Source organism: Danio rerio, chromosome 20 (genome assembly GCF_049306965.1).
Source record: "Danio rerio strain Tuebingen ecotype United States chromosome 20, GRCz12tu, whole genome shotgun sequence".
NCBI lineage: Eukaryota > Metazoa > Chordata > Actinopteri > Cypriniformes > Danionidae > Danio > Danio rerio.
The window spans coordinates 14,839,474-14,856,215 of record NC_133195.1 but is presented as its reverse complement, the minus strand read 5'-3'; the positions used below and the strand labels follow the sequence as shown (position 1 = coordinate 14,856,215).

The 16,742-nt window shown below is 34.3% G+C and overlaps 1 protein-coding gene across 5 annotated transcripts in view; it reads left to right on the top strand.

The window, feature by feature from the left end:
- The window catches only part of ezrb (ezrin b), a 58,668-nt gene that overhangs the window by 6,946 nt on the left and 34,980 nt on the right, over positions 1-16,742 (top strand). For all 5 annotated transcript variants that reach the window (XM_073932779.1, XM_073932781.1, XM_073932780.1 and 2 more), the window contains exon 3: positions 8,101-8,184. In XM_073932779.1, coding sequence (XP_073788880.1) covers positions 8,101-8,184 — 84 coding nt within the window. The remainder of the gene's footprint in view (positions 1-8,100; positions 8,185-16,742) is intronic.

Below are 16,742 nucleotides of genomic sequence, written 5' to 3'. Positions count from 1 at the left end.
ACATAATAATTTAACTTATACACATAGTTGAATAGATTTATGAATGGTTGTATTCTGATGTCATCACAATACTGTGCATTAATGACCAGGACAAATTTAAAGTCTGTTAAAGTCCACCAATTAGTCTATTCAAAATTGAGCATTTTAACCAACATTATAGATTTTACACATAATATTATTACTGTTGTTTTACCATATGTTTAAGAAATAACAATAATAATATCCTGCTCATAATAACTTTTATTTTACAACTACAGAATCGTGAGAAAATTGTTATTTTAAGCAAAATAATTGTGATACTCATTTTAGCCAGAATCGTGCAGTTCTAGTTTACAGTACTCATTAAGATTAGTTTAACTTAAATGGTTTTTTGCAATCGGTTTTCTCAAATGGTTTGATTTACCTTAACTTTTTTGGTTTTAGAGCGTATAAATAATTCTCATTAACTTTTTGGCTGCAACCATATCTGATCTAGCAACAACTGTTTTGGGTTCATAGAATTGCGAACTCATAAATGCATTATGGAAGCATCTTCATTCGAAAGTATGTCTTTTTGAGAAACACTTGCCACCTGACTAGGGCTTTTAGATTTTCTTATTTAGCATTATGCTAACCGATGGATCAGTTGTTGACTAGTCAACAGTTTCAGATCTGGGTGTGTAGTAGTTCTACAGTTCTGTCTGTCATGTTTCATAAACAAACATATTGTATTTTAGACAGTCATTCTCAGAATTTTAACTGCCTTCTAGCGTAGTTAATTTGGTCTGATGACGTCTGTTGCCCGATGACGCTAATTAGAACCTGAGCTCAGTTACTATGCTGGTTTTCGCTGCCAAAATAAAAAAAGTTTATCGGCTAACTAAAACCCTTTTTTTTTTTTTGAGAGCAATGCAGAGAAATGGTTAGACACTATTAAAATGCAGCCTGATGCAGGAGGTGGACCACTGAGAGGATGTTTCTGAAAGAGACGCTTTGTTTTGCTGGGTAAATTGACACCCCCCCCCAATCCATCTCCCCCTCTGTGGAGAGCTGGATGCCAGTCTTTAAGCTCAACTCTTCTTCACCAATAGTTTTCAGATGCACATCAGGGTTTAACAGTGTTTTAGTAGAGGTCTATTGTATAACGCTTTTTTATGTTAATTAGTTGTAATTATATATTTTATAGATTTATAAACACCAACAAAAATTATCAGTGTGATTGTTTGCTTGCCTAATGTTTTCAGGAATGGTCCCTGTAGTCCTCTATATACGTTAGTACAGGAAGTTCTTTCCATATATTATTGCTTGTGCTGTTAATTGCCCAGAATGCTCACTAGATCCAAACCACCATGTTAAAGTCAATATATATAGTGCTCAGCATATATAAATACACACCTCACAAATCTATCTTTAAGGTTCATATTTTTAATAGGAAACTATACAATATAATATTTGTTCATATACATTAAGTATTTAGTCAGTACTAAAGCCAAATCTGGAGCCTATCTGACAAAATAACCCAAGATAATGGTCCAAAAACTTGTATACCCAAATGTATATGTTATAGAAAAATTTTAAATACAATTCTTTTATTAAAAAAACAAAAAACAAACAAAAAAAAGTCAAAAAAAAAAAAAAAACATTGAAATTTGTAGGATGGGAATTTTTATTTTTGCAATATTCTGCTTGAAACTTTCAATTTCTCAATATTTTTGGTCACATAAATATTATTTTCATAAATATATCTTTTTAATAAATCTGTTGTTTAAATGCATCAAAATACATCGCCTATATTCACAGAGAAATGGATAAAAATATTAATTTTCAAAATGCGGTGTACTCCATTATGCTGAGCACTGCATCACAATCACATACACGTAAATATTAGAGTAAGGCTGTATATTTTTGTATATCAGTAGTTTATTTCTGTTTTATTTCATTTAGGGTTGATAGCAGTGGTTATAGTTCAATTTAGAATAAATAATAAAATATCCGATATTCAAATCAGTATTTAAAAAAAAAATGCTACAACACATTTTATATGGTTTTAGGTAAAAGAAAGCATCAGTACAACTTCTGAATGTTTTACTGTTGTTGACATTTTAAAAATAAAAATGAATATCACCATTTTTGCTCCATTAGTTTTATCAATCCCAAAACATCAGGAAACAATCAGGAAAACAAAAACACTTGATTTGATTGCTGCATTTGCTTTTTTTAACGTGGCTTGATTACTTCATCTCCTATTTCAAATTCTATTCTAAAATCATTACAGATCTTTGGGTGAGAAAACCAGCATGTTCACTGTGCTTGGTTTCAAAGAATGTGTTGTGTTGCCTGATGTGCTGACGTGTTTCAGAGGTTGTGGTTATGGAACATGGATACATTTGAGTGAAATCACTAATTTATTGTGATATGTATATTGTAATATGCGCATTTGTGATATTTCAATGTATTGCAAAGCCTTAGTTATAAATGTACACATTTCTGTTTAAAATCTACAAAAGCAGTTTGCATGACTCGTGTTTTACATTATGTTTTAACTCGACATTCTAAATCACAGGTGTCAAACTCCGTTCCAAAAGGGCCGCAGCTCTGCACAGTTTAGTTCCAACCCTAATTAAACACACCTGGGGCCTGTTTCAGAAAGGAGGTTAAGTGAAAACTCAGAGTATTTTAACCCTGAAATGAGAGAAACTCTGGGTTTTCCGTTTCAAAATGGCAGGTTTGTTAAACTCGAGAAAGCAGGGTAAGTCAAGCCTGTTTCTGAAAGAAAGGTAACTTTAACTCAGAGTCAGTTACCGTGGTAACTTACTCTGTGAATCTAACCTGGTCCGAAGCAGGTTTTATTCTTTAAACTCTGAGTTTCTGTCAGTCTCCTCCCCTTTTTTTAAAGATGAAGCGTATTTCTCGCCTTAGCCTTACGTTTCCACACACCTATTTTAGAGCTCATTTTGGAGATACCCATAAAAACGATTGATGGAAACGTCATGATTCACATAACTTTTGAAAATACGCATAATAAAACATGTGCATAACTGAGTAGGTTAAACTTTTATTTGATAAGATGCACATAAACTACGAAGTGCACATAACAAATTACAGTATGTACATTAAAAAAAGGTTTGTTAGAGATGATGATGAAAATGTGTGTAAATGGACAAACCAGCAGACTGAGCACACTGCAGAACATCTTAAATGTTGTTTAAGTCATTCTAAAAGGCCTTAACTGTTTCAGTATTAGTATATATTATTAATTACCTCCGAGCGTCTGGAGCGCGTCAAGATCTCCGCGTCTGGCTTCAAACGCCCCCACGTGTTCATTGTGTTTCAATTGTCTTCTGAGGCGCAAGTACATTAATTAAATAAAAATATTAATTAAAATTTGGCGCAAGTTAATCAGGAAGTGACGATTGTGTTCTCTTCGACTCTTTGGACAAAAATGCTGCTTTATAATGCACAAATATGTAATAGCCTATATTTTGATGGAAACACAGCTATTGCCTACATTTTTGTCACACACAGAACAAAGTCACGGCTTGTCCTTTATTCATAAATAATTAGCTTAACTTTCGACATGCACTGTTACTAGATTAATGGGATTATTATTCTGTCTAAAATAATTTTATTACTGCTTACCTTCTTAATGTTATATCAATCTCTATCACTTGATCAATAAAAAGGCAGACACATAACAAGTGCACTGTTAAATCTATTAAAACTGATAAAAATGTATAAAAGTTTTGGAAAAAAAGTATAAACGTCACACATTACATTACTTATTTTATTATACTTAAATGTTTAAATACTTAAAATTAAAAATTACGCATTAACTTGAGCAGCTGTTTTCCCACGCTAACTGTCTCTGTTTCACTGATGGTTGCTTCTTTTTAAATATATACACTCATATTTGCTATAACTTTGCATGAGCAGATCAAGTTCAGCCGGAGAAAGAAATGCTGATCTCTTTTATAAGATGTTGCCATAGTCACTCGTAATATCTGCGCTCTATTGATAATGCCTTTTTATAGTCACAGTGTGTGCGCTTAACTCTGAGTTGGTCTACTCAAAGTTGATTAACCCAGCTCAGATCAGCTATTCTGAAACCGAAAACTCTGAGTTTTTAATCTCTCGGTAAATCAACTCAGGCTCCGTTTACACTAGTGCGTTTTAGTTTTAAAACGGCGTTGTAGGATGAAAACGATCCGCGTCCACACTCGCGTTTTACCCAGCGTTTCTGAACAGCTCTCCGTCCACACCAAAACGCTGAAAACGCACATCACGTGACCACACACACACTCTCGGGCAAGCGCTCCAGCATTTCTACCCAGATGAGAGCTCTGCTTGTCGGACTGCTCATCACGCATCTCCCGCTGGATCTAATCTCACTATATTTGCTAAACGTGATATTTCATTCATGTTGTTGTCTTTATCTAACGACATAGGCCAATTCCCTAACTTTGGTCATTGGAATCTATTAAGTTACTTGTTCACGGGTAACATGTTTTGGTTAAGCGCAAAGATAAGTTAATGATTAATCCAGGTACATTGACTGATCGCTTGCCTTTATTTCCTATAAACTTATTGTATGTTATACTTTTATAATTATCGATTATTAAAACTGATATTCAGCAAGAGAGGGTGCGTTTCGTATTTTCACTGAAATTGAAAGGAGGCAGTTGTTATAGGCTCCGTTTTGTTATAAATATCCACACAGTGAAGATGACGCTCATGCAGCACGGCGCCTCAACATTTCTGCTGTCTGTTAAGTTGCTAATATTAAAAAGAAAATAGGCAGTTCCTTAAATCATGTTTACGTTTTATTGTTGAGAAAGGGAAACAACGTAGCCAAGGTGATGTGAATGAAGTTATAAAGTACACTGTTCCCTTTGAAGATTTACCCGTGTCCTCGGTATGTTTTCCATATCAAACTGAGAAGGGGGAGACTGCAGCCTTGATCAAACTTGCGAAGTCTTAACTTACAAGAAGAGGATGCGAGACTGAACTGTGTGTGGGCTACTTAATATTGAGGAAAAGCCCCAATCAGATAGGCGAACGTTTGCAGCCCCGCCTCTGTTTTCGGATGTCTCCGTCTTTCCCCATCCACACTGAGACGGAGCAGCAGCGTTTTAGAATGAAAACGGCCTCTCCAGCGTTTTCAAAAAGCTCCGTTTTCGGCGCTCGAGAACTCCGGCGTAGTGTGGACAGATGGCGTAACCATAGCAAAACTTATGCGTTTTCAAACTAAAACGCACTAGTGTAAACGGGGCCTCAGAGTTCAAGTTTAAACTCAGAGTTGTTTGAACCTCCTTACTGAAACAGGCCCCTGATCAAACTAATTGAGTCCTTCTGGCTTGTTTGAAACCTACAGGTAAGTTTGTTGGAGCAGGGTTAGAACTAAACTGTGCAGGGCTTCGGCCCTCCAGGAATTGAGTTTGACACCCCTGCTCTAAATGAATCAGTTGTCACCTACATTCATTATAATGGTGTGGAGTGAAATGACAAGCACATTCTTCAAGGTTTCCTTTTGTTCAGTGAAATAAAGACAGCCACACAGTGACAACCTTTAAATGGACATTAGTAATTATTATTATTTATAGTATTATTATTTACATTATTATTATTTACAGTAATTTAAATGATTTGCCTTAATCTTAAAAAAAAAAACAATAATATGATTAAGGTGTTTACATAAGCTGCTTTTTGAAAATTCATTTCATGGTCCTATTTCACATGTTGTCCATAATTCGATTAATGTCATTGTGTCACCACGCTTTCTACATTTCCTCCAGAGTTTCATGTTGTTTCAGGTGTTTAACACAAAGCTGAGTCTGAGAGTTTTATTTATTTGACAGTTCATTTAACATTTCTTGTTTGTAAAGGGTAAATACAAATAAAAAGTGAAAAATTTTTTGTAATGTTTTTTTATAAAAAATAAAAAAGTAAGAGCCTGGAGGCATTATAGATTTAGCAGATTCAGTTTGCAGACAGGTACATACATCATGTGTGCACTCTTGGCAGTTTTTTTCCTGGCTTTTTCATATTGTCCATATTGATATCGGAATTATATCGTATCACCGAAATTAAGAAATATTTTGCTATATAAATTTTTGCCATATTCTCCAGCCCCAGTGCAGGTGTTGTAGTGTTGTCCCATTTTTTTAGGAGTACAATTTAAAGGCCTTCCCCTTCACACTCTGTTTCAAGGACCAAGTAAGGGGTAGGGTAAAAAATAGAATTGGGATTGGGCCATAATAACACTGTTATATTCATGATTTTTGAAGTCATACAGCTCCGGATAACTCGAAACCATGACCACTATTCTGTATCTTTAAAAGTCTTTATAGTCTCTTTGATAGCACAAACATTGCTGTCACCCCGCCTCTGCTTTTACTTGATTGGTCAGTGAAAAATACTTTATTTTTTTTTTTTAACTGCAGAAACACTGAGCAATGGCTAAATGCTCATGACCATTAGAAAACCATTTAAAAAAGGCGCTTCTTTGCAAAAAGTGTCTTCGGTGTGATCAAGGCCTTCCACTGCTGCTTATAACTAAACAATTGGACACAAAACATTGATCTGAGCTGTTGCAGAAAGAAAAACAACACTAAACTGCTTTTGCCTGTGTTAGATGAATGTATTCACTAATAGTCAAGATTATTTGTAGTACCCAGGTGAATCTGTTAATTTAATCGTTTGTTATCTGAGAATGTCGTGATTGACCAATCAAAATCAAGTATTTAATAGACTATTGTTATTAACAAAGTAATAATATTTCATAGCAGAGCATTGGGTTTGAAACATTTAAAATGTTGGAAATTCTTTTGAAACAGATAGTACATCTTTTTGTTCTGCTCTGACATTTTTGACACTTCTCAGATCAGGAAAATGACTTGAATCACTAAATCTCACGTGTACTTGATCCTGCTTTGAGTCATCTAAAAAAACTATTCTTTTTAAACTCTTGTTGTAATCTCATCTTGTATTATGCTGTCTTCTGTCCCAGGATGAGAACTAACTTTTAATACTTTCCTCTAGATACGAGTATCACAAATGATTCCTTGTTTTCTCTTTCTGTGAGTGTCGTCTGTTCATTGTGAGGAAACGCCTCTGTTTCATGTTTCTCGGGAAATGTCTTAAAATGGCTCTTTGTTGTCATATAAATTTGTGCAAATCTGATTGTAAAGCAGCTTTGGCCTTCTTTTTATTGACCTTAGGCCTGGCAAACATTAACTGTAGAATAGATTGACATTTCCTTTTTTCTAATAGTGGCCGAGGCGTATTGTTTAGTGCAGCCACTTCTGGTTTTCCAGTTTCTTTCAAGACACATCTGTTTCTAGAGCCACAGTCAGAGGTCAGACGCCTGCTATACAGTGTTCAGTTGTCAAGATTGTGTCTTGTGCCCAAAAATAGGTCTGCACGATTAAATGAATGCCATTTTTTACTGATTTTGTTAGTAAAGCCAGTTCTAGGGAAGCACCAGCACATGCTGTCAGATGGAGCAGCATTTACTTCACAGAATTGTAGTTCACCGATAATCTTTGTACAATTGTGTTTAATTGTGTACAATTGGTTAATAATGACATTGAGATAATCGATTTGTAAATTGTCCAGCCCTAACCACATATAATAACATGTTTTGTCTCCAATCTTGCTTCCTAGATTTATTCCCAGGTTTGAAATAAATGTTTTTTTTTTATTTTTAAGTGATTCACTAGTCATGTTGTTGTTAGTCCTGATGAATAAATAGAAACGGTTGAAACAGAAATAATGCAATGCTATAGGGATTTCCTGAGTTTCTTTCTCATGGGTGTTTGGAGATTCCTCAGGTGAGCGCCCTCTAGGTTTCATAAGGAGATTTATGACTGATCCCGACAACCGTGCTTCAATCACAGCTTAATTGCATTCGAGATTTAATTTTGTTTAATTGCTAAGCCCTAGTCATCATGCTCAGGATGTTTTCATTTTTGCAGAATTGCCTTCTTTACTATTAAATCAAAATTGTAAAAAAATTGGACATTGTAGCTTTCTTATAACACATGGACACTGCCTCTCTTTTTGACAACACATATGTTCCCAGTAGATTCTAATGGAATTTTCCTTTTTTTTTTTTTCCTTCAGGTAAATGTTCGCGTCACTACAATGGACGCTGAGCTGGAGTTTGCCGTTCAGCCCAGCACAACTGGCAAGCAGCTGTTTGATCAGGTCTGTAAACTAAACAGCTTTGTATTAATAATTAATAACCATTGGGTTTGGCCTTGTGAATTAATACAAAAAGATGATGTGCAGTTGTTTCAAGCTGGTAGCTTAAAAACAGACTGCACAAAAGTATAATTGATAGTGAATGCAAAGATTTCATGCTCATGCAAAGTTATCTGGTCTGCATTAACGGAAATGATTGTCTCCTTAAAATTCATTATGTCTCAACTTTTTTTTTTATTAATTCCAGGGCAGCCATACTATCTTCACCTATAATAATGGTAATTTGGGTCCCAACACATGCTGTAAAGTCATTGACCAATCCAACAGACTGGACTGTCTGACTTTCTGATATAACCAATCATTTTAGACACTGTAGGAAAAGAGCTGATGCTGAATATGTTTCATGGGGAAATTAGTGTTTGGTTTAGTTTTTCTCTCACATAATTAGGGCACTTGAAGGTTTTATGAAATTTCCTTTTGTTTATATCTATTCTTATGTTGAAAACACACTACGGTATTCATCAATAGCTTAAAAACCTATTCCCAACAAATAGTATTTGCTGGAGGCTGCCATTTATTTTAAGGTGTCCATGTTGCACTGTATATGCATATTTAAGTACTGAGTTTTATTATTTAACTACATTTTCGTACTTTGTGGTTAGAGTTGGGACAATGGTTAGGTTTAGGGTTAGTTGCAAGTTTTTATGTGTAACTTGTTATTGGAATATGTAACAATGACAAAAAACTGCACAATATATATTGTTTCAGCATCGATTGCAAAAAAGTGCAATGTTGAAAGCCTGGATTATAGGTGACCAGGATCTATAGAATTGTATTTAATTTTATTAATTACCGTATTTATGCAAAAAAAAAAAAATAATAATAATAAAAAAAGAATTTTTGTCTGGATTGTAGCTCACATTGTATGTCTACATTTAAAGTGAAAATAAGATTATTTTGCTTACCCCATTGGCAAATATTTTGCTTAAGAAAAAACTCTTCATTCTGAAGGTGAAAACAAAACAATATTTTCACTTGCTCTAATATATATATATATATATATATATATTTTTTTTTTTTCAAATATGTGGACTAGAAGCGAGACAAAGCAAAGTAATAAAGCCTTTTAGTAATAAAAATAGTTATTCAGTTTCTGTGCCTGGATATTGATAGACCTCCCAGAAACTATCTAACAGTGCTATTCAAACTATCTTATAGAACTGTATTCATATCGCAATATTTATAGCAGAAAAATAAAATCTTAATTTTTCAGAATATAAGACTTTTCCACTGTCGTGCAGCCCTAAAACAATTGCAATTGATGGAATAACGGAATCTCTGACTTTAGTATGAACTGTGCATGTGAAACAATCTAGAATTAATCCTATTTTGTAAAAAAAAATGGTTGATGATTATATTTGTCTTCAGTGGCACACCTTTTATCTGCAGTGATCAAAAAAAATTTTGTGTGTTCTTTATGTAATTGAGTCTCAAGTCTTTTGTTTGTTTGTTTGTTTGTTTGTTTGTTTGTTTTTTCATTGGCCATAAGCCCCAGTGAAGTTGTATTGCAAAGTCCTTTTCTGACAACAAAGATTACTGTTCTAAAAACAATTTCACAGGTAGTGTTTCAGTGAATGTCATATGTTCTGTGCCATTGAGGATTTTTCAGGATTCTAAGAGTTCAGTTAAAATTTCTGGTATCATTTTCACAGCAAAATGCAAAGAATACCAAACAAAGCAAAGAGTGCCAACAAAACTCGAGAAAAACATTCACAAAATTAGTCATTTTAGGCCACAAATATGATCAAAATACTGAAGGGACTGATTCAAATACAATTCAGTTGCCTAAACTATCCCCCCCCCCTCCAAACAAATAGTCTTTAGTCAATCAAAAAGTGATTGCGTTGATTTAGTTTTTACAAGCTCTGTTTGAGTAACAGACAAAGTGTACCGGATATCGACAATCCATCAGCTTAATCCCTCAGTGACAGCATCTCATTCTCGTCCTATAATTCCTTGATCTTAAACAAATGAATTTCCCTCAGCTGAAACCGAGAGGAAAACGCCAGCAAACAGTTATTCAGAATGTCAAGGAAAGAAGAATACAAGCAATCATTTACATTTTTGCTTTTGTAGTCAAATTTGTGAAAATCAGGAGTGCAAAGGCAGTAAGCATGGATCAGCCACAACAAAACAAGTCATCTCTCTTTTGATGCCTGATTATATCTGAAGCAATTGTTACAAATACACAAACTTAAATTATATTTGAATTAAAGACCCATAATTTATGAAATACTATAAATTAGTATTAGAGCACTTAATATTTACATTTGGTTCCACATAATTCCTTCATGTTGTCCCAACAAAATCGATTAAGTTAACTTCATTGCTTTAAAAACTTGGGGATTGAACATAAAAAAAAAAAAAAAATTGAGTTTTGTTTTCAACTCATTTTAAATAAGTATTTTAAACAAACTTGTAAAGTACTTTTTTGAGTGTAAGGTATCTCTTTAATAGGCTTTATGCTGGTACTTTTCATTGCAATTTTAGTGATCTTCTTGAGGTAGGTCAATTTATTTTAATGCTTTTGATGAAGTAGCATTAACCTTAAGAGCCCTTTAAACCATGCCCCTAACCATTTCTCTGTTTCGCTGGGAATGTCTTTAAAAAAAGGATCATTTAGGCCTATTAAATTATTTATTAATTATTTATATGCAATTAAGTAAAATATAGTCAACGTAAAGAAAAAAGCTTATTTATAGGCTGTCTTAGTCCTATCACTTTAAAATAACAAACGCTGTACATCTCTCTATAATTTAAGCTAAACACTGCTTTATTAGTGCATGTATGCATGTTTATACTTTCATTTTAGTTGTCTTATTTCTTTCGTTTAGTTTCCAAAATGAATTCTCATTGCACTTAGCAAGTTTACAATGATAATAAAGCTTGTTAAAGATTTTTTTAAAGGGAATATAATGATTTATTTTATTATTTCTTATTCATTTACAAGTAGCAGGGCATTTACAACTACTGTATATTTCTGTATGTTCGCATCCCGTGTTTGTTCCCTCTGGCAGTGTAGTCACAAACTTATGTTACACCTAAAAACACGTTCTTAGTCTCTTAGTGTTGCGGTGGCGGGAAACACAACGGTAATGGTCCTTTTAAAGTGTCACCCATTGTATGCATCTCGTCTTTGAAGCAAAGTATTCATGTCTTTGCCAGACATGTTTACAGAAGGCACAGAAAGAGGAAACACTTCCTCCCTATTTTAATATTTTTACAAAAACATATTGGTTTGTTTGATGTATACAAATAAAAATAAACCCTTTATACTTTTTAAATCTGTGTTTGTCTTACCAGTATGACCAAAAATAACAGACCTGTTATTGTACAGGTCTGTTAATGTATGTACTGTTAATATATGGTATATATTAGTCAACAAATGAAGTGAATCAAAAAAGGACAAGGTGTAAACCGTCGGTGAAAATTGTTTGAAACTATCGAAGAATGTCCATCTTTGTCTTTGTAAAGTTTAAAATTTTTTTGATCTGCTTCAAATGTTGAATACTGTTTACACACATGACAAACAATGAATAATACATTATAGTATTCATTCAACTTTGTTAATGTTGGTTATTAAAATTAAAACATTCATTGATAACTTGTTAACTGTGCATTACTTTGGACTTTAGTCATGTGTTAATAAACGTTTATTTATTTAACTTTATTTCCAGACTCAAGGTCCATTAACAAAAAAACACGCACTTAAAAGAAAAAAGAAAGAAACTAGACAATATTCAGTGTTTTCCTGTACTGGGTTGCAGCTGGAAGGGCATCTGCTACTCAACATATGCCAGAATAGTTTGCGGTTTATTCCGCTGTGGTAACCTCTGAAATTTGACTAAAGCCCTGCTCGCACTGAGATTTCAGCCACAATTTTTTCATCTGAGACAAATTTGGAAAATCCTAAGATTCCTGAAATCCTGGGCTAAAATCCATCAGATTTTCTAGAAGATTTTTAGACACTTTCCTGCAAAGTGACAACAGCTCCGATGAGCTTTAATTCAAGAACCAATAGGAGCACAGAATCTGATGATGCAATCCCTGCGACAATTCAAATAACAGTGGGGAAATGCCAAAACATTTTTTTTCTTCCTGGTTTTATTATTGAGGTGTGCAGTGTGCAAAATTGCTGCTACAGATTGTTTACGTTTGCTGTGAGGAATCATTTCAGAATACAGGATAGTGAAAGTGACATGGGTGGATGACGTCAAACTTTGGGGGAGTTTTTTCTGTGTTAGGCACGTCTTTATTGTCGTTCAGTGTGACTGCTGAGATCTTAGTGTGACTTGGAAGCCGTGTTCGTGCAGTCTGACAAGCTACAATCATTTATGATTATAAAAAAATTACACTGAGTCGGGCTTTAGCCGACGAAAAATGACCATTATGCCAATTCCTCCTCATCGAAGACTGATCTTGCACACAAGCAAGTCTAGGATTTGCTAAGAATTTTGATATGATTTTATTATATAAATTCTCTAGTTGACAAATGAATAAAAGCTCTTAAGTACTGTACAGTATTGTTCATTCTTAAACACGTGAACTAATGCAGCCACATTGTAAGTAGTAAATTAGGGCTGCACGATATTGGAAAAATCTAACGTTGCAATGTTTTTTTTTTCTGTGATATACATTGCAATATTAATACAAGATGAGTTGAATAACTATTTTGGAAAAAATTGGTTCGAATGATTCTGTAGGAGACTGTATAAAATATCTACAACCACAGATAATTAATACAAAATTATCCGTGGTGCTAAAATGCCAAAACTAAAATGTACAATGGAATAAACAGCTTTTTTTTGTTTGTCCGAGGAGTCGAACTCTATTCTGGTATACAGTAGTTGAATAATCAAATGTAAAATAATACTGCATATCCAGCATGCATTTTGTTGTTTTTTTAAAGATGTCTAATAGATGTAGTAGATGTCTAAACATGGTCGTCTTGGCTAAACAAAAGGCTAAATTTGGGCTGTCAGTGAAAATCCAATAGATGTCTAAGAATAGGCCAAAACTAGACTAGTTATCAAATAATTTGGCCTTAGATTTTCAGTGAAAGCCCAAGTTTAGTCTCGTTTTAGCCAAGCTGTCTATGTAAAGATGCTGTCTGTTAGATGTCTATTAAACAAAAAGTTGTTTGCTGGGTAGCCTATGTTTTATAAACAATTGAATAAAATGAATTGTTGTTAAGTTACAAATGGTACAATTCGTAGTGCCTGAGTGATTTTAAAACCACTATACACTCAAGAAACACTTGCTAAATGATCAGTTGTAATCCAGACTCAACATTGCGTATACTTGCGATGTGACTATGATAACATTGCGGCAATTTTACTGTGCAGCCCTAATTTTAATTGCTTCAGAATATCAGTAATCGTTTGAAATTATAGCAACAACCGGTTAAGGACATCACAGGACAAAACCCAGACTTCTCTTTGCAAGCGTCTGTCAGCAGCACAGATGCCTATGACCTAATTTAATTACCGGCTTGGTGACATGGGATAATCCCCTGTAAATAGAAGGTCCTGCACACTGCGAAAACCTCACAGGAAGGCTTTTTTTTTTGTTTTTTTCCTCCTCCTCTCCTTTAAAAGAGCGTATCCATTGACTGGTGACTCACTGACCGTTACACTGATGTGCTCAATGACTGCCACGACTGTGGAAACAGTGAATAAGGGCCGTGTTTCTCTGATCACACTCCACTTTTCCCAGGAGGAATGGAAGCCACAGCTAAAACAGGCTCCACTTCATTCTATGAGCCTGTTAGGGACTGTGGATGGTAAATAACTTGGATGTGAGATTTTTCACTGAAGCTTCTGGTCGTTCAGATGGATTAATTTAGTTTAAGCGTTTTATTTCTGATATGCAACACACAGATGTCAGATCAGAAAAAATTTGCTTGTAAATCAAATGTTACATAATAGTATTTAATGCTTTCTCTACTCAGATTGAATTAAAGGTATCGTTTACCCAACAATGAAAATTCTGCCATTATTTACATGCTTTTTTGCTTGTTTCAAATGTTTGAGTTTCTTCTGTTAAACTAAAAAGAAGATACTTAAACTAAAAAGAAGAAGCTAGTAACAATTGATTTCCATAGTATTTGTTGGAAGTCCATGGTTACAGGTTTTTAACTTTTCAAAATATCCTCTTTTGTGTTTAACAGAATAAACGTTGAGTAATTGTTAATTTTTGATTAAAATTATCCCTTTAAGCTTAGTTTTAGAAATGAATACAGGACACCTGTTGTGAAAGCTTGCTAATGTATTTAATTGAATCAAAATAAAGAAATCTTAATATTTCTAGCAGTCGCTCTATTCTTTTTACTTGGGTTAAATCCACTTTCTTAGATAGCTTCAACACTGTACTAGGAGATGCTTAGAACCTGTTGAGCTGGTTTGTGGTATTTCTATTGTGTCCTTGTCCACAGCGCATTTGGATTTTATTAAATTTTTTCTGGGATATGATGGTGAGCCAGTAGAAATGCAGGTGAAAATATGATTGGTTGAAAGAAAAATGTGAGAGAAATAATCAAAGGCTGATCTGTTTATCAAAGGCTGATCTGAGATGTTTTTCTGGAGTTGGTTTTTGTTTCGATTTTTCCACCATAAAAGCCTGTTCACATAAGCTTGATAAATGTAATGATGATAATCAATATGATGTTTTAAAGGTGTAGTTCACACAAAAATTCAAGTTTATTTACAATTTATTCACTCTCAAGTGGTTCTAAAACGTTCATTTGTTTACTTTCTTGTTGGCTTAGTTCCTTTATTAATCCGGGGTTGCCAACCTATATTCGAACCGCCAACTTATCCAGCAAGATTTTTTCGCAGCGGATGCCCTTCCAGCCGCAACCCATCTCTGGGAAACATCCACACACACGCGCACACACACACACACACACACACACTCATACGCTACGGACAATTTAGCCTACCCAATTCACCCATACCACATGTCTTTGGACTGTGGGGGAAACCGGAGCACCCGGAGGAAACCTATGTGAACGCAGGGAGAACATGCAAACTCGACACAGAAACACCAACTTAGCCGAGACTCGAACCAGCGACCTTCTTGCTGTGAGGCGAACATGCTACCCACTCCGCCACTGCGTCGCCCTTTCTAAAGCGTTACCTTTTTATAAGATATTTTAAAGAAAGCTGAAAACCATTGACTTGACCTGTAACAATTGACTTCCATAAAAGGAAAAAAAAAAACTTTGTTACAAGGTTACAATGGTAACAAGTTTTCAACTTTCTTCAAAACATCTTCTTTAGTATTTAACAGAAGTAATGAACTCCGTGGTTTGGAATAAGAGGAGCATAAGCATAAATGCAGGCTAAGGCTTGCAGTTTTTTTTTTTTTTTTTAACACAAACTAATGTAGGATAATGTTATCTTCTAGGAACTTCCTGACCCCAGAGCTCTACATGTCGTATATACAGATTAAAGTAAGCTTAAAGTGATGCGTTTGCAACTTTTGTACTTTTTTATCTTATTAAAAAGTAAAATCACTGTCCGTTTAGATAATGTTCTTTTTCTTTTTTCATTAAATTTCGAAAGAGTTTGGCTGTGAGCTTTTTAAGCAAAATTCTACGTGTTCTATCTAATTTGTTAAGCCATTGACATGCGTGTACATGCTTTGTGGGCAATATTTGCTGTCAGTCACCATCAAACTCTGAAAGCAAGCATCAGTTGTGTTGGAATAAAGTAAGAAAACCGAAACCTAAAAAATATATTTTTTAATGTTGCATGAAATTTGATCAAAAGGGACTTTAAATTACTTTTATAATTCTAAAATGCATACTTTGTTCGTTTTAACTGTTCTAAAAATATTATGGTTATGCGACAAAACGGCACTAGTGCACAAATCAAGATCCTGTAATATTTTCTGAATGATCCTATTGCAGTCGAAGTCTTGATTAATGCTTAAATGTATATAAAGACTCAAATCTAGACTTGTATGAGGTCTTGAGTCTTCTTTTAAGCTTTATGTACTGATAAAATGCTATTGTTACAGCTATATGTTTATTTTAACATTCTTTGTTTAAGTCATGCGATGGTTATCCTGTAAATTGCTTTACTATATATTGCAGCAACCTTTTTATTAGGAGCATGAGTTACTGGTAGAGTGGCTTTGTCCCTTCTTGCTCACAGTTTATTGGGTAATTCTTGGTTTGCAATTTTTTTATCCAGAATATAACCAGTCCTGAAGCAGCCTATGTTACCATGACGACAAAGAGTGACATTGTACCTAAAAATCCAGGATTGATGCAAACTAAACAAACTTAAACATCCAAAAAGCTAATCTGCCTTCATGGTATATTGCGGGCCCAAGAACTATATATAAACCTACCCGCCAACCTAACCTTAACCTTTGTAAGCACCTAATATAACCCAGTACTTTTTTAGCAAAGTGCATTTTAAGTACATGTGCTGTAATATAACGAGCAACCCAAATCTTACTGGTGTAAATCTTTAAAATTTTGTAAAAATCTA